The sequence below is a fragment of the Palaemon carinicauda genome, chromosome 3, assembly GCF_036898095.1.
Source record: "Palaemon carinicauda isolate YSFRI2023 chromosome 3, ASM3689809v2, whole genome shotgun sequence".
Lineage (NCBI taxonomy): Eukaryota > Metazoa > Arthropoda > Malacostraca > Decapoda > Palaemonidae > Palaemon > Palaemon carinicauda.
The window spans coordinates 146820932-146837394 of NC_090727.1; the positions used below are offsets into that span (position 1 = coordinate 146820932).

A 16463-nucleotide genomic window follows, 5' to 3' on the forward strand; every position below is an offset into this window, starting at 1 on the left:
GAAAACATCTTACCATACATAATGTATGTAGAATGCATTTCATTAATACCAGGAAATCTAAGTGTCATCTTGTCTATGCCTAGCAATTCTTAGGTATGCAATCCATGGTAGTCTATAGTGCTAACTTGGTCAGAAACATTTCATTGTTACTGCGAAACCATGAGTTTCTGCTTCTTGCTTAAGAGTATTTTTCATTTTAATTTTTTGTGTGATCTTAACTTGAAAAGTATGGAACGTTGCAGTTTACAAAAACTGGATGAAGTGGAATACTACATTGCAAGCTATATTTAGGGGATTTCTGAATTTTATTTTCTTCACAGAAACTATTCTTCAGACTCTCAGGCTTCAGATCTTCAAGATCAACAGAAATTAAGTGGAATTAGAAGGGCCAGTGGTGTAGCCACACAGCTGCGTCCAGAGTACTTCAAGACATTGGTGTCATGTCTTTATATGCTTCTTGTTACTTGGATTACGGCAATTATAATGGTCTTTGTTCATGACAGGGTTCCTGATAGGGTAAGCTGTAATTTTTTTTTTGTATGCTATTTGCTTGGTTTTTAAAAATTCCTTAGTCTTTGATTATTTTCTATGTTAGAATCACAAAGGTCCTAATAGCTAACTTGAAGCTTGAGCTTAGTACAGTAGTGCTTGTTACTGTTTCAATTTGGTCTCTCAATTTTCCTTGATAAACAATTGAAAGGGGGATTGTAATTAGTTTGGGCACAAGGTCAGTAAACATTTAGGAAGTGACTGATACACATTTAAAGAATGATTACCATATTCTAATAGTGACTATCTTTTTTTGCTCTGAATTTAGAGACCATAAGTCTTCGACCCATGTTTTACTTTAAATTTCAGGAAGTTATAAAGTTAGGTTTTTTCCTTATTGATATTTTGATTTGCCCTAATGTGTGGGATTTTTAAGCTTTGATCTCTAAAGGATTTCCATGGACCTTGCTTTTTTTCACATTTTGCTTTTGTTTGTTATTACATTCTATTATTAGGTAGACTTTTCATTTGTCTTTTATCAGATTCTCCTCTGTGCTTCTCTTCTTGCATATTGTTCTTGCATTTTCCTATTTTCACCCCCATAAGCTGAATGCTGGCTGTGGTAGGCTGAGTTAATCCCTTTTCATCATCTTAGTGACCTCATTTTCTTATTTTCCTATCAATAAAGGAAATAAGTGGGACTTGTAAGTGGTTCCTACTACCAAACTCTAATTTTCTTTACTGTCAAGGCCAGCTCTTCTGCTGCCATCTGGTTTTTAGCGAAAGCTCTTCTTCTTGCTAGTGCCTATTCATTTTTCTATCTCTGGATGATCACAAGGGATAATTGTTGTCAATTATTTTGAAACTGGTAAAAGCCCTAGTAACCCCACATTCCACTATTAAAGCTTACTTCTTCAATTACATAAATGATGTTTACAATTAGAAGATTTTTCAACGTAGAAGTATTCCAAGTAATTATGATTAGTGGGATGTATAGCATTCTATCTTATAAGAAATGGTACACCAAGTCTGAATCCTTTATTTTTGCTCTAAGAAAAGAGTAAAGGAAACATCTTAGCTCTCTGGCAATGTTTTATTGACTTACAAAAGTCAGAAAATACCAAGATTATTATCATGGTTAACTGCATACCATTTGGTTTAGGCCGCATCCACACAGGTGGTGATTTGACAGGTGTAGCAAGAAATGGCCTGATGCTTGAATTTAAGATAGATTGATTCCATAGAGAACAGCAAATGCTGGCTGGGATAGTCTCTTTGCGATCAGTGTAGTTCAAATTTTAGGCTTCAGCTCACTCATGTATGCACCTACTGAATCGTCGTCTGTGTGATCACATCATTGTGCTTACTCTACTCCAATTTCTTCATGCTTCCTCTCCACTTCCATGTATGAGGACTTTTTTTCTCCTTTTATTCATGTCCAAACAGGTTGTGTAATATGGGTGTTTTACTTGTTAAAATACTTAAATTCCAAAAGCTATTATGTTCACCAAAGTAGAAGCCTTCATTTTTAATTTGTTCCAACACAAATGCAAACCATTGTCTTTTACATAGGAAAACAATAACAGCGAAGCTGGGAATTTAGCTGTTAAAACTCATAATGAGCTGTTAGTTACCTGCATGTAGCCAGGGCACCAGCCACTAGTTGAGATACTACTGCTAGAGATTTATGGGGTGTTTTGACTGCCCCCCCTCCATACACACACACACAGCAAATAGTCTGGCCTATTATTTACATATTCTCCTCTGTCCTCATACACCTGAAAACACTGAGATTTCCAAACAATTCTTCTCCACCCAGGGGGTTTATTGCTCAGTAATTTTTCAGTGGCCACTGTCCTCTTGTTAAGGGTAGAAGAGACTTTTTAGCTTCTAGGAAAAGGATACTCCAAAATTAAACCATTGTTCTCTAGTCTTGGGTAGTGCCATAGCCTCTGTACGATGGTCTTCCACTGTCTTGGGTTAGAGTTCTCTTGCTTGAAGGTACACTCGGGCATGTTGTTCTTTCTTGTTTCTTACCTCTTGTTTTGTTGAAGTTTTTATAGTTTATAAAGGAGATATTTATGTTAATGTTGTTACTCTTCTTGAAAAAGTTTATTTTTCATAGTGTCCTTTCCTCATTGGGCTATTTCCCCTGTTGGGGCCCCTGGGCTTATAGCATCCTGCTTTTCCAACTAAGGTTGTAGCATAGAAAGTAATAATAATAATGCTCATTGACAACACTTAGATATCAGCCATCAGTGAAAACATGGCTTGAGTTTCAGCATATTTAATTTTGTTTTCTTTCTTTCCCGTGTTTACGGATTGTGTAATTTGAAGGGACTTTCGGCGAAGGTTTAGCACCTTCTCATGTAAAAGTGTTTCTTCCCCTGGATTCCTGCAGAAACTGACTGCAATTGAGAGCTTCTTGTGAAAATTGTGTATTCTTAGCCTTTTGGTTTCATTCCTACCTGGCGAACTGGGGTACTAGACTTCAAGACCCTTCTCAAGTTAGTTGGTCATCCTTGGGGAAGCAGGTGTCAGTAGTAACCAAATCCTCTTTGCCCTTGGAGTCATCATTGAGGTTGCTGGGCCTCGACCTCTTGCTTAACACAAAGACTTCCCTTCCTCTCCTGTCAGATGGAGGCCGTTTGGTCGAGTTGTTTTTACTTAAACAGTCCTCGGGTAGGGAGGCCGGGAAGTGGAAGAGTTTTTCACAAGGAGAGAGTTATTTCACATCGAGTGTGGAGCTCTTAGGACTTCGAGGCAGAAGGTCCTGTAGAAATCCCCCCCCCCCCCCCCCCTGCAGCAGTAGTAGGAGCCCTTTCCAGAGAAGGCAGTAACCTTTCGGGGGTATTCCTCTTCATCCCTCACCTTATTCAAGGATCTTCAGAGGAGCCTTGTTGCCTCTCCAGTGGATCCTCCCCTTACAAGGAGCTGTTAGTGACTCCAGTTGCCTTTTTCAGCTTTGACCCTGGAGTCTTGCCCTTCTGGAGGTCTTCCAGAGCATGCTCCTAAATTCTTCAACCTTGCCATATCCTTTTTCTTCAGATGAGGATCGTAGGTTAACCTCTCTTTGGCGATCCTACCCTTTTCCTTCCTGAGCAGGTCCTTAAGAAGACTACTCCTTTTTCAGGAAGACTTCTTGGCGCACTTCTTCCAGACATCACCAGCACGAGCTTCCAGACGCATCTCTCTTAGTGTCCTAAGGGCACCTCACCCTTACATCAACCAAGTGCTTTTCGCTCTAAGCAATCATCTTCTAGACATGCCTCTCATACCCGCGCTTCTCTAGAGCACGTTTCTTATTCCAGATTTACAGGTTCCAGGTCCCATTCCGAGGGAAAGTTCCTTCGGTTCCTGCTTCTCCAGGTCATCTTGAACTTCTATTCCCTCCTGCAGTCACCGCCATTGTCTTTAGAGCACCTGGCGGATTCTTCAGTCCGCCTTCAGGGGCTCCGGAGGGAGATGTTCTCCCTGGTTCCTTCCTGAGGGAAGCGCCCTTTAGTATTTTAGCATGGATGTCATTGAACGCATATCCCTTAGACGCGTCTCGAATGCCTTTTTCCCAGATTATTCTTCTCTACAAGCAGCTCCACCAGACCCACGTATTACCAAATGAACACATTCTCATTCCTTGTGGGAGTGTCTTGTAGATCATGACTCCCAGGCACACTACCACATGAGCATCTTCACTACAAGGATATCTGCCAGACATGCTTCCTCCTTGATGTTGGTCACTATTCAGATGCACCATACCTTATGCGCGTCTTCCTGACATATCCTTCCTTCGTGCTTTTCAGACATGCATTGCGGGGCTCATATCCACTAGGAAGGCATCACTGTCTGGATCCTTTCACTCTTGGGAATTCACTCCAAAGGAGTGTGGAATAAAGCATGCAATGCCCTACAGCCGCAGACCATAGACTGAGATAGTCCTTATAGGCTAATTAGTTGCCAGGGCCTGATTCAGTAGGGATCGAGTCCCCTTCTCCTCTTTGGAGTAGAAGAAATAGGAAAGACCCCAGTAGCCTCAGCTTATCAGAGGAGAGTTCTCCTAGATCCCAAATCTAGGGCATCTAGAGCAAGAAGGATGGCTATCAATCTCTGTTGTTGCTCTCAGAGAGCTCACAACTTGCAAGGATCTGCCTATGGGTCTTCTTGTAAATGGCCAGGATGCTTGAATATTCAGGTGAACTGGACTACTTGGGGCTACAAACCCTAGAACTTTTCAAGAGGTCTTGTTGTCATGAGGATTTGCGGTGGTCCTTCAGAAGTATTCAATATATCCCCTCCCCCTCGTCACCAGCAAAGGACAGGTTCAGAGAGGAATTGCGCTGGCTACACAAACTGATTCAAACCCCTCTGAGGTTGTACCTCTCCTTAGTCAGAAGGACTGTCCCTCTGAAGGATAGGAAATCAATCTTAGACAATCTTGTTAGTACAGCCTTCCGCAAAGGCTTGTTGCGTATTCCAAGGTGAGTCAACCACCTGAGGCTTTAGGTACATTAGATACAAAGGCATCAGCCAGAATCATGTTCTCAACCCATTATCTTTTACTGACAACTTGAGCATGGGATAATGTTGATTGATTCTCTACAACAGACTACAGTTAATCTTTGATCAAATATCCTCACCGCCTTAGTCGGCATGGGGAGTCCCCTGGATCCCATCAGTAATAGCACCTAAGAGACTGTCAGCGGTACAGTAGATAATCTGATTTTATATAAATATCTCTTCTATGTTATTAGAAAGAACCTCTGTAATAAAATCTGCAAAGGAAAGTTATTAAATTATACTGCCTATCTTATTACCTACACGTTTATCTTAGGTTAACCAATTAGCATAATCTGAATTTAAAGATTTTCTTTTACGAGTCAATATCATTTGATCAAGACTGGCCTTTTTCAGAATCAGAGACGATTAATTTATCAAAAGTTAAGTTAGAGAGTTGAGATGTGTAAACTGTTTTGGAAGTAGCCACTTTACAGTTTTAGCAGAGTATGGGACTTCCAAACTTATATGGAGGTGCTGCATGGTATCCCAGACCCTCCCTCTTCTCTAGCCTCGTGTAAGGAAGGACATGTGATTCTCACTTCGAAGAATAGACGAGGGTGGCTTGCCGCATTCTTCTTCTTCTTCTTTGTCTGCATCTTTTCCCACTTCTATGTGGGGTCGATGTTTCTGGCCAGCTTTCTCCATCTGCCTCTGTCCCACACTTCATCACCGGTTAATCCCTTTGATCGAAGGTCATCCTTGATACAGTCCATCCACCTTCGCTTTGTTCTCCCTCCCCTTCTCGTTCCCTGTACCTCCATTTCCATCACTGTCCTCCCAATATACTGTTCATCTCTTCTCATGACATGACCATACAACCTCAGTCTACTTTCTTGGATCTTATCTGATAGTTCTCTAACTCCTGTGGTACCCCTAATTACCTCATTCCGTATCTTATCTCTTCTTGTCACCCCACACATCTATCTCAACATTCTCATGTCTGCCACATCCAGTTTCTTCTCTTCTGTCTTATTTATTGCCCATGTCTCTGCTCCATACATCATTGCCGGTCTCACAACTGTCCTGTGTACTTTACCTTTCAACTTAACCCCTATTTTCCTGTCGCATAGTTCTCCACGCATTTTTTTCCAATTCTTCCATCGTGCTTGTATTCTGTGGTTTATTTCTGCCCCCAGATCACCATCCTCTGCAATTGTTGATCCTACATAATTTTTGAACTCTTTTCAGTCTCTCTCCTTGTAAACTAACTTCCCCATTTTTCAATCTCAAATACTCTCTTTTTTCTGCTGATCTTCAATCTTTTATTTTCCATTTCTCTTCTCTACTCCTTGTCTCATATTAGCATGCAAATAGTATTTTTTCCAGTAGTAGTATTATCATTTATGGCTTGTCATTGGTTACCAGATGATTTTCAGCATTGGAGGAGCTGTGATATGCTCAATCAAGTCTGAACCAATGGGTTACCTCTATATGCAATGAGTTTGCTGTGCTTTGCACATTGAAACTCTAGCCCTAAAGGAGGGGAGACATTATTTATTTGTAGTATTGGATTCCCTATTCTAGCTTTCACAGGAAAGTCCTTGGACACCAAACAGCGCCTTCCTAAAAATAGGTTTTTTCCTTTGGCTAAACTCTTGATTTCATTATTGATGAGTATTTTGTTTATATGTACTGTAAGCATTTGAAAGTAACAATTTCTTATTTTCAAATTGAAAGCTAAAATTTGTTACTAAATTAGCTTGTATGACCAAGATTAATGATTTTGGGTTTTCCCTTGTTCCTGGTATAAATCCTAATACAGTAATAGTAAAAGATATTTTTTCTTTTAATATAAGTTTTCTGTTCTTTTACCAGAAAAGACACCCTCCCCTGCCAGACATCTTCTTGGACAATGTTCCACACATATCCTGGGCATTTCAGATGTGTGAGATAACTATATTATTGATGACATCAACTTGGATATGCATACTCTTCTTTCATAAACACAGGTAAGGATTATTTTTTTTTTTACAGCAGTGTTCCAGCCACAGGGTAAAAGGTTATCCTTGAAAATAATACTAAATTTTGTAGAATTTATTAATATTGTACTGTATATCAAAATATATGATCACTGTAGCATGTCTTTCTCAATATGTAGGTTACAGTATGTCCAAAAATATAGTAAGAAATAATGTAACCAGTGTCTTATGTTAATCATTGTGTCATAAGACAGTGCCAAGAAGGATAAACAGTGATTATGAAAATGTTAATGATTATCAAATATAAATTCCCTTTTACATTCTAAACCCATGCTCAATGAAAAAGAAAATTTGCGATGACTGAAATTGCAGAAAATATTTCTTCTTGGTACTAGTGGAGTGGTAAGACCCAGGCCTGCATGGCTGAGGACTATAAAGCGTGAAGTAGGGGAGGTGATGAAGGGAGAATTATTGATTTAAAAGCTCAAGATAGAGATGACCGGTGAAATCTAACTTAGGCTCTTTGCGTTAATAGGCTTTGATGATGATGACGACTGTACTTCAATGAAGAGAGTTTTCCAATAAAAGTTATGATAACTGAAATTTTTAGAAAATATTGCTTCTGGATACTGTACTTCAGTGAAGAGAGTTTAACATGTCAGAACACTTCTAGGAAGAACTTTATATGTAATTACTAAATTGTATTTCCAAGTTTTACTGTTCTTGGCTGATTAATTTCTATTATTTATGTAGAAAAAATAGGAATGCTTAAAGCAAGAAAGCATTTTAGATTTTTTAAAGAGCTTATTACATGCCTTAATAAAAAAAAACTTGGTATGATATTTTGTAACGTTTACTGTTACTAGAAAAGTAATTTGAGTTAATTGAATTTATGAAATTGCTTGTCTGGTTACTATGGGAAGGTTCTCTCTTGAGCATTCCCACGCGTTACTTGCCCAGTGGGATAAGGTTTATGGGGATTTGGGCACAGCAATCTACCTCTTGGCCCCTTAAAGCAACTTGTACCCCATAGATGGGTAGTACCAATAGTGTACTGCTGTAGCATTACTTAAAGGTTTTAGCAGTGCTTTTTTGGCTCCCAGCTGTACTCACTTTAAAGCTTTTACTATAACTCCATTTCTATTTCTTTTTATCTATCTTGCTGTCCAGCCTCTTAACTTTTCCTTCATACTGCAACTGTGCAGTTTTCCCAGTGCTGGGCATTCTGGCATAAATTCATAAAGTCAAGGTAACATGGTATGAGAAACAAACTATAATTTCCACAAATCAATACAAAACACAAAAAATAAATCTGCCCATGACTTGCTAAGTTACTTGGAGAAAAAAATGTGGAAAGAATTTGAGCTTAAACTAGTATTTGTTGCCATAATTTTGACAACCAAAGGTTTATATTTGAAGATGGTCTGTACAATATTAAGATTAAATAACAATGTTGTTTGAGAAATACATGCCTACAGATATCTATATCTATATACCAAGGCGCTTCCCCCAATTTTTGGGGGTAGCCGACATGAAAAAAAAAAAAAAGACACCTTTCCTCTCTACACTCCTCCCAGCCTGGCGAGGAACTTAACCGAGTTCGGCTGGTACTGCTAGGGTTCCATAGCCCACCCTCCCCCATTATCCACCACAGATGAAGCTTCACAAAGCTGAATCCCCTACTACTGCTACCTCCGTGGTCATCCAAGGTGACTGGAAGGAGCAGCAGGGCCTACTGGAACTGCGCCACAATCGCTTGTCATTCATTCCTATTTCTAGCATGCTCTCTTGCCTCTCTCACATCTATCCTCCTATCACCCAGACCTTTCTTCACTCCATCCACCCACCCAAACCTTGGCCTTCCTCATGTATTTCTCCCATCAACTCTTGAATTCATCACCGTCTTTAGCAAACAGCCATTTTCTATTCTCTCAATATGGCCCAACCACCTCAACACATTCATATCCACTTCTTTTTGTGCATCTTTTCCCACTTTTATGTGGGGTCGATGTTTCTGGCCAGCGTTTTCCATCTACCTCTGTCCCACACTTCATCACCGGTTAATCCCTTTGATTGAAGGTCATCCTTGATATCCACTTTAGCTGCTAAATCATTTCTTACACCCGTTCTCACCCTCACTACTTCGTTCCTAACCCTATCTACTCAAGATACACCAGCCATACTCCTCAGACACTTCTCAAACACATTCAATTTCTGTCTCTCCGTCACTTTCATTCCCCACAACTCCAATCCATACATCACAGTTGGTACAATTACTTTCTTATACAGAACTCTCTTTACATTCATGCCTAATCCTCTATTCTTTACCACTCCCTTCACTGCCCCCAACACTTTGCATCCTTCATTCACTCACTGACGTACATCTGCTTCTACTCCACCATTTGATGCAATAACAGACCCTAAGTACTTAAACTGATCTACTTCTATAAGTAACTCTCCATTCAACATGACATTCAATCTCGCACTACCTTCCCTTCTCGTACATCTCATAACCTTACTCTTACCCACATTAACTCTCAACTTCCTTCTCTCGCATACCCTTCCAAAATCCTCCGAGTCTGCAACCAGTACAGTATCATCCACAAACAACAACTGATTTACCTCCCATTCATGATCATTCTCGTCTATCAGTTTCAATCCTCGTCCACGCACTCGAGCATTCACCTCTCTCACCACTCCATCAACATACAAGTTGAACAACCATGGCAACATCACACATCCCTGTCTTAGCCCCACTCTCACCGGAAACCAATCACTCACTTCATTTCCTATCCTAACACATGCTTTACTACCTTTGTAGAAACCTTTCACTGCTTGCAACAACTTTCCATCAATTTCACATCGCTTCCCTATTAGCTTATCATATGGTTTCTCCAGATCCATAAACGCAACATACATCTCCTTACCTTTTACTAAATATTTCTCGCATATCTACCTTAAGTTGCACTTTTGGTGAATTGTAGTAAATGGAGTTACAATGGTCAAACCTGGTAATAACAGTTTATCACCAGTTTCTTTAGTTCATCCAGGTACTTTTTTTATAAAAGCAATGTTTCTAAGATGATAGCCAGCAGTTTTTACTGCATTATTTATTTGGGCTTTGAAAGACAAGTTAAAGTCAAGAGATACTTGTTATTAATGATTATCTGAGTATTACCTAAGTTTCTTAGGCTGTGTTTCTTTCCAACCACCATAAACTCAATTTTATTTTCATTTGATTTTAGTTGTTTGTCATCCATTCCCTAACACTGCCAAGAAATTGGTTTAGAGTTTCATTAGTGTCATCTATATCATTTCTAGAGAAGTAAAATTGTGTATCATCTGCAAATAATTTGAAGTTCATTCCATGCCTTTGTAATATTTTTGAAAGATCGATAGCATAGATACAGAGTAAAATTGAGGCCAGTACACTCTCCTGAGGTACCCCTCTGTTTAATGGTTCATATGATGAATTAGAGTTTCCAATTTGTGTCAATGACCTTCGATGTCAGGATGCCAGAGAACTTCAAATCATTCATTCATTCATTACAAGAGAACAGATAGCCGTCTTTGTTGAGTTTTTTTGTAAGCAGACTGGTTGTTGGGCAAAGCTTCTATTTCTTCTAAGTGTCTAATTAGATAGGCTAGCACTTACTTAGAAACAGGCAAAAAAATAGTGTACTCATAAAAACTGGTCGTAATAATTGACGACTGACGAACTAACGAGAAAAAAGGGCAGAGCCGAACCATGAACGGTAAGAACGGGAACGCCGTTCATATATAAACACTTCTCCATTAATAAAAACAGAGGTTACACTGCCCAATCTCGCTAACATACATGGATAAAGTACTTAACTTCGATGGGGTATCATGGGAATCGGCCATCGATTATAAAATAATGATAAATCCAAGGATAAACACGAGAAAAAAACATGTTGGACTTAATAACAACAAGTGCTATAAAGGAGTGTCGTCACTGGCGTGGGTTGGGTTAGTGGTAGTAGTGTTGAACGGCACCTCGCTGTGGCGGGGATTTTGAAGAGGAGATATCTAAATAGTGCGAGACCTCTGGTTGTGAATTATCACGCCCCAGTATTTTATACCGACACCTTATATAGGTGAGCGAGCTGGGTTCAACCTGGCATTCCTATGCTTTTTTTCTCTGGTAATATATAGCAGTTATATTCCTTAGAAATAAGTGCTCTAGGAGTATTTCACTGCGCGGCACAGGTCGGAGCCCAGAAATTATTTTTATTATTTGCTCCAATTATTTAGAAGTTTGAACGAATGTCAATTAATTGCAATTAATTCACATTACTTTAGTTTATGATTGTATAAAGTTGAATTATTGATTAAGAAATAGAAGCAGTTGAATTTGTTCTCATTTTATATTTTCTTGCAGGTCCATTGTAATGAGACGGTTTTGTGCTTTGTCTGGTTCGGTTTTCCTGCTTCGTTGTGCAACCATGTTTATTACCAGCCTCTCTGTTCCAGGTTCTCATCTTGAATGTTCTCCTAGAGTAAGTAACCTTTCCAAGTTAAAGTATGTCGTTCAGATAAATACATTATAAAAAGATTTTCTTGTACTATAATATTTTCTTTTTTGCTTGTATTGAAAGTTTTACCATCTTTGTGATTTTGAGTTATTTCTGTTATCCTTACAGGATCCAAGTGATTTAATGACCCAAATGAAACAAGCGTGGGTAATTTGGCAGGGAGGAGGGCTCAGCATCAAGGGAGTGCGTACTTGTGGAGATTATATGTTCAGTGGACACACCACAGCTTTAACTACTCTTAACTTTTTCATTACCGAATGTAAGTGCTATATACTTGTATTTTTTTTTTTTTTTTTTTTACAAAACATAGGGTTCATTATTATGTAAAATGAAAGTTTAAAGTATTTGAAATAATTCTTTTTCTATTCTTCTTAGACAACCTGAAAAGATTAAGAATTAGTCCCTGTTTGTTTATACATAGGTAAAGCAATTTTCAAATACTGTACAGGTGTCTATTCATAAATAATTTTTTGGTCAAAATTCTGTGTTATTCAGAATATGATGAAAGCATTTTTATATGCAATGTGACCCGGACATAAATATGGTTGAGTTATATATATACATTGACAAGTAAATCTTGATTTTGGGGTGTATTCCCAAGCAGAAATATGTTGTCGTTTTACTAAGATTTTATTCATTATTACAGATAATTTATTGTGTATTAATATTGCCTGGTATGTTACAGATACTCCAAGAAGAATGTACTATCTACATATAGCATCATGGGTTTTGAATACTTTTGGAATATTCTTCATCCTAGCAGCCCATGAACACTACTCAATTGATGTCTTTATTGCCTTCTACATAACGTCACGAATGTTTTTGTATTATCATTCTCTTGCCAACAACCGGGCATTACACCAGCGAGATTCTTTCAGAACGAAAATTTGGTTTCCCATGTTCAGTTATTTTGAAGCTCACATTGATGGCATCGTTCCAAACGAGTATTCTAATCCTCTGTGCAAGGCAAACCTGTTGTATCTCTGGAGAACAATAATCGTTATACCATACAGGAAAATATTGGGGAGTACCAAAAAAGAAAAACGAAAATAAAGGATGCCATTGCTTTTACCAGTGACACACATTTACCTGGTTGTGAAAATGCTCAAAACTGAACTACAGGGGTAAGAATTTTTAGGGCATTGTCGTTTTGAGACTTTTGCTTTTACAGCATTCATATCGGGCAACTATTGAAGCCCTGTGATGACTACCTTATATGAAAATTTACAAACTCGCTGTACACTATATTAGCTTGTTGTCTTAAAGCCTTAACTCTGTATATACTGTAATGCCTCATTTTAGCAGTTCTGCAAGTACCCTGCAATAAGTTTTTCCAAGTAGCGGACATTTTACTGTTTAAATGAATTCTCAAGTAGAGAAATGAGGGTCATCAACAGAAGTCATTATTTGTCATGGTAGGCTTGAATTGTCTACTCAGAAGATTGAAATGGTACAAATGAGTTCAGAATTATAGTAGCATTTTTTAGCACCAGGTGCAAAAACAAATTAACAGATTAAGCAATAAAATACATTTCCCTTGTATTAGGTTTTTGTCACATCCATGACGTTATGATATTAAGATGTGCCATTTTATTATCTATAGTAGTATCCCAAATGGTTAAATTTCCTTTGATAAAGATTATTCTGGTTACATACTCACCAAATAGCTGTTAGTTTGAGGCATTGCTTTATTTATATATTTATATATGCTCTATAAATATAAAGCTATTATATAAATACAGTGGACTTGCAAAATACTTGTGGGATGTTCCTTGATTTTTTTCTAAGCCAAGACTTATGTATGTATATTAAAAAAAATGTATGCAATATACAGTACAGTTTTTCATTCGGAAATTATTTTAGAAATTACCAGTACTGTATTGTATTTTATTGTTTTTATATTAAATTTTGTTCATTTTCACATAATTGATTATTTATTAAAAGCCCGTCCATGTGCAACCAATACCATACAAAGTATACTATGTATTTTGCTAGTCCGCTGTTCATCCATGCATTTGTTAGAATGCCACCTCATCAACGATATTTATATGCTTTAAGTGGAATAGCGATAAGTGGTACTAAGCTTCTTTGCAGTCTCTCTTTGCTCTTGAGCTGTATTGCTCTCAGTGCTTTAATTTTTCTATATTACCTTTGGTCTATTTCCACCTAACTGTCCTACTTTATCTTTGTCCTGCTCCATTTTTTTCCACTCTTCTAAACATATCCTATAGGCCAGTTCTATTAGAATAGAATGGTACTTATTGGTCTGGAAAACAAGTTAATTATAAAAGCCTTATCCAGTAATGGAATTTTAATCCATGACATTTTGGAGGTGCTCAAAATGCTCTCGATTGAAATTATACCAGAACCAGTGAGATCAAATTTATTTTCAACTTCCTATCATATCCAAAATATGAAAGTTTCTATTACATGATTGTGGCAGATACAGTGAATATGAAGGGAGAACACTGAAGTAGAATTCACTGTTGCTGAGAGACTCATGCACAACCAGTGTAAGGAATACATACTGTAGCAACAAAGAATTTACATTGAAGTCAAAATATTTAAGGTATTTTCTGTTCTTAGTGTGATAAGACTCATAAGCTATGGATGGCATGCCCTCTGCTTCAGGAGGAACAAAGTTATTAGCACTGTCTTGAATTTTGTCACACTTAGGTCAATACTTTTCTTCTGAGATAGAGTAAGAATGGATATGTAGTGAATGTATGGAAATATTCAGCAGTAATGCTTAAGATACTCTAGCACAGTAGATTCAGGGAATATTTAATAAACAAGATTAGTTTTTATTTTGGTCAGAGATGGACTTTAGTATGGCATGTCCACTGTTCTAAAGCCACAAGGTAAAGTAACTTTCCACAAGGCTTGTGGCAATAGGAGCAGTAGGAGCAGACTGGTTTTGTACTTCATATCACATATAAACCAAATATTGTAGTATTCATTGTATACATACTATGCATAAAGATAGTGTGTAAACAAGTTACTTAATTGAGAGAATAAGCTTCATGGTATACATAGCATTCATAATGGTAGTTATTCTCCAAAGTTTGATTTGAGGATACTATTTTTGTGTAATGCATTAAGTGCTATACATGTAATTGGTTTAGCTAAAGGGAACAGGAAATGGTAATACAGTATCTAAATTTATTAAAACAGGAAACTATAATCGAGTGTGACATGCAAGAGCGATAAAGAAAGGCATAAAAAATAAGAATACAAGCAAATCTGAACATTGGATCAGGTAGATGGGTAGAGCTTTTAAGTTTTATATTGGACTGAAAGCATCTCCACTACTTTAAATCTCCGAACCTTGTTAGCTTTCATCATGTAGATTCTGTTAGAGGATGTGTAGGTAAAATCAGGAACTAATTTTTTTTACAGGTGGCACCAGAACTGTAGAAGATATATTTTCATTATCTGAAAATTCAGAAAATAACTTATAAAGGATACAAAGCAAGTGAAAATGTAGATAGGGTATATAATATTAACATAACTAATATTCATCCACCTTACTACAAACAGCTTGCTGGTAACTTGAGGACAGTATTAGAGGGGTTGATATTTTAAATTGCTAATATATATAAACAGTATTAGAGTGCTTGGCATTTTAAATTGATTCTATATATATATAAAAGGACCATACTGCTTACATGCTAATATTACCAATATAAAAATTCATTATAGTTCTTATTTAGTTCACTATTAGTTAGATTTAGAGAACATAATTTTCATAAGATTTATTAACAAATTTTGTAAGTAGCTAATTTGGAAGCCCATTATAAAGCAGAATATTTTACTAGTAAAGATAGACAGTTAAAGATAAAGTCCCTGCATTTCATAATATGTAATATGTATAGGCTTTGTATTCACAATTATCACACTACCTTAACTATTTTCCAGTATTTATCATAAGTTTTACGTGTAATTATGCTTTAGACTTTATTGAATATTGGAAATTATCTGGTGCTTAACCACAGTTACTGTGGTAATAGTTTGAGTAGTTAACAGAGCATATCACCCAAAGATTGCTTATTGTATTGAATTCAGTTAAGTGGTAAAATAATTTTAAAGTAATAGAACAAGTTTAGAGTTAATAATTTACTAGGAAATTCTGATTTACAATACTGTTATGTTTTGTCTTCATGCATTGCACTTTAGCACAAACTGTGTATTTGTAATAGACTTGTTAGTATTGCTACATGATACTGTTTTTGAAAAGACATATACAGTATACTATTATATGATATGAAGTTTGAGGTCAATGTTCCTACTGCCTTATTGAGAAAGATGTTTAGAGCAGTCAACATGATACACAAAAGTGGTGGATGGAATTCCCATCTGGTTACAGTAAAAATTATGACTATTTACTTGGTATTAAGGTTTATAAATGTATATGTATATACGACACATGATTGTGTAAAATATATAATGCAGATTAAGAGTGAAAGATCTAAAGCTAAGTTAAACAAACAATTAAGGTCTTAACTTGAGTTATGATGTGTACACACCACTCACTTAGTAAGGGGTTGGAACTGTCAAAATTATCTCGCACATGCATATGTGTATATACAATACAGGTTATGATGTTCATTATACTTGATTTGTTTAATTTTATTTTCAGAATTAATTACATGTTTATTAGGCAATGTTTTACTGATAATTTTTATGAAAGCCACTGGTGTTTTATTGTTTGTGGCAAAATAATCATCCCATTGATGGCTGTGATGGTAAACTAATAGTAAAATCAACATTCAGAATGTTTTATAATAGTTGTTCAATAGTATAGATAGATATTTATTATTTTATATAACTAATTATATCTTGCAGTGTCTTCATTATTTTTAAGGTGGAAGTTATTTTCATTATGCGTTCTTATACAATATACCTAATGTTATACACACATTCTTTATGTTGTAACAATGTGCCA

The 16463-nt window shown here is 36.9% G+C and overlaps 1 protein-coding gene across 14 annotated transcripts in view; it reads left to right on the plus strand.

Annotated features, from left to right (window-relative positions):
• LOC137638602 (sphingomyelin synthase-related protein 1-like) overlaps positions 1-14391 on the plus strand; it is a 230391-nt gene extending 216000 nt beyond the window's left edge. For all 14 annotated transcript variants that reach the window (XM_068370825.1, XM_068370828.1, XM_068370818.1 and 11 more), the window contains 5 exons: positions 321-516; positions 6859-6992; positions 11365-11482; positions 11627-11777; positions 12204-14391. In XM_068370825.1, the coding sequence (XP_068226926.1) occupies positions 321-516; positions 6859-6992; positions 11365-11482; positions 11627-11777; positions 12204-12571 (967 nt within the window). In that variant the 3' untranslated portion in view covers positions 12572-14391. The remainder of the gene's footprint in view (positions 1-320; positions 517-6858; positions 6993-11364; positions 11483-11626; positions 11778-12203) is intronic.
• The last annotated feature ends 2072 nt before the right edge of the window (positions 14392-16463 follow it).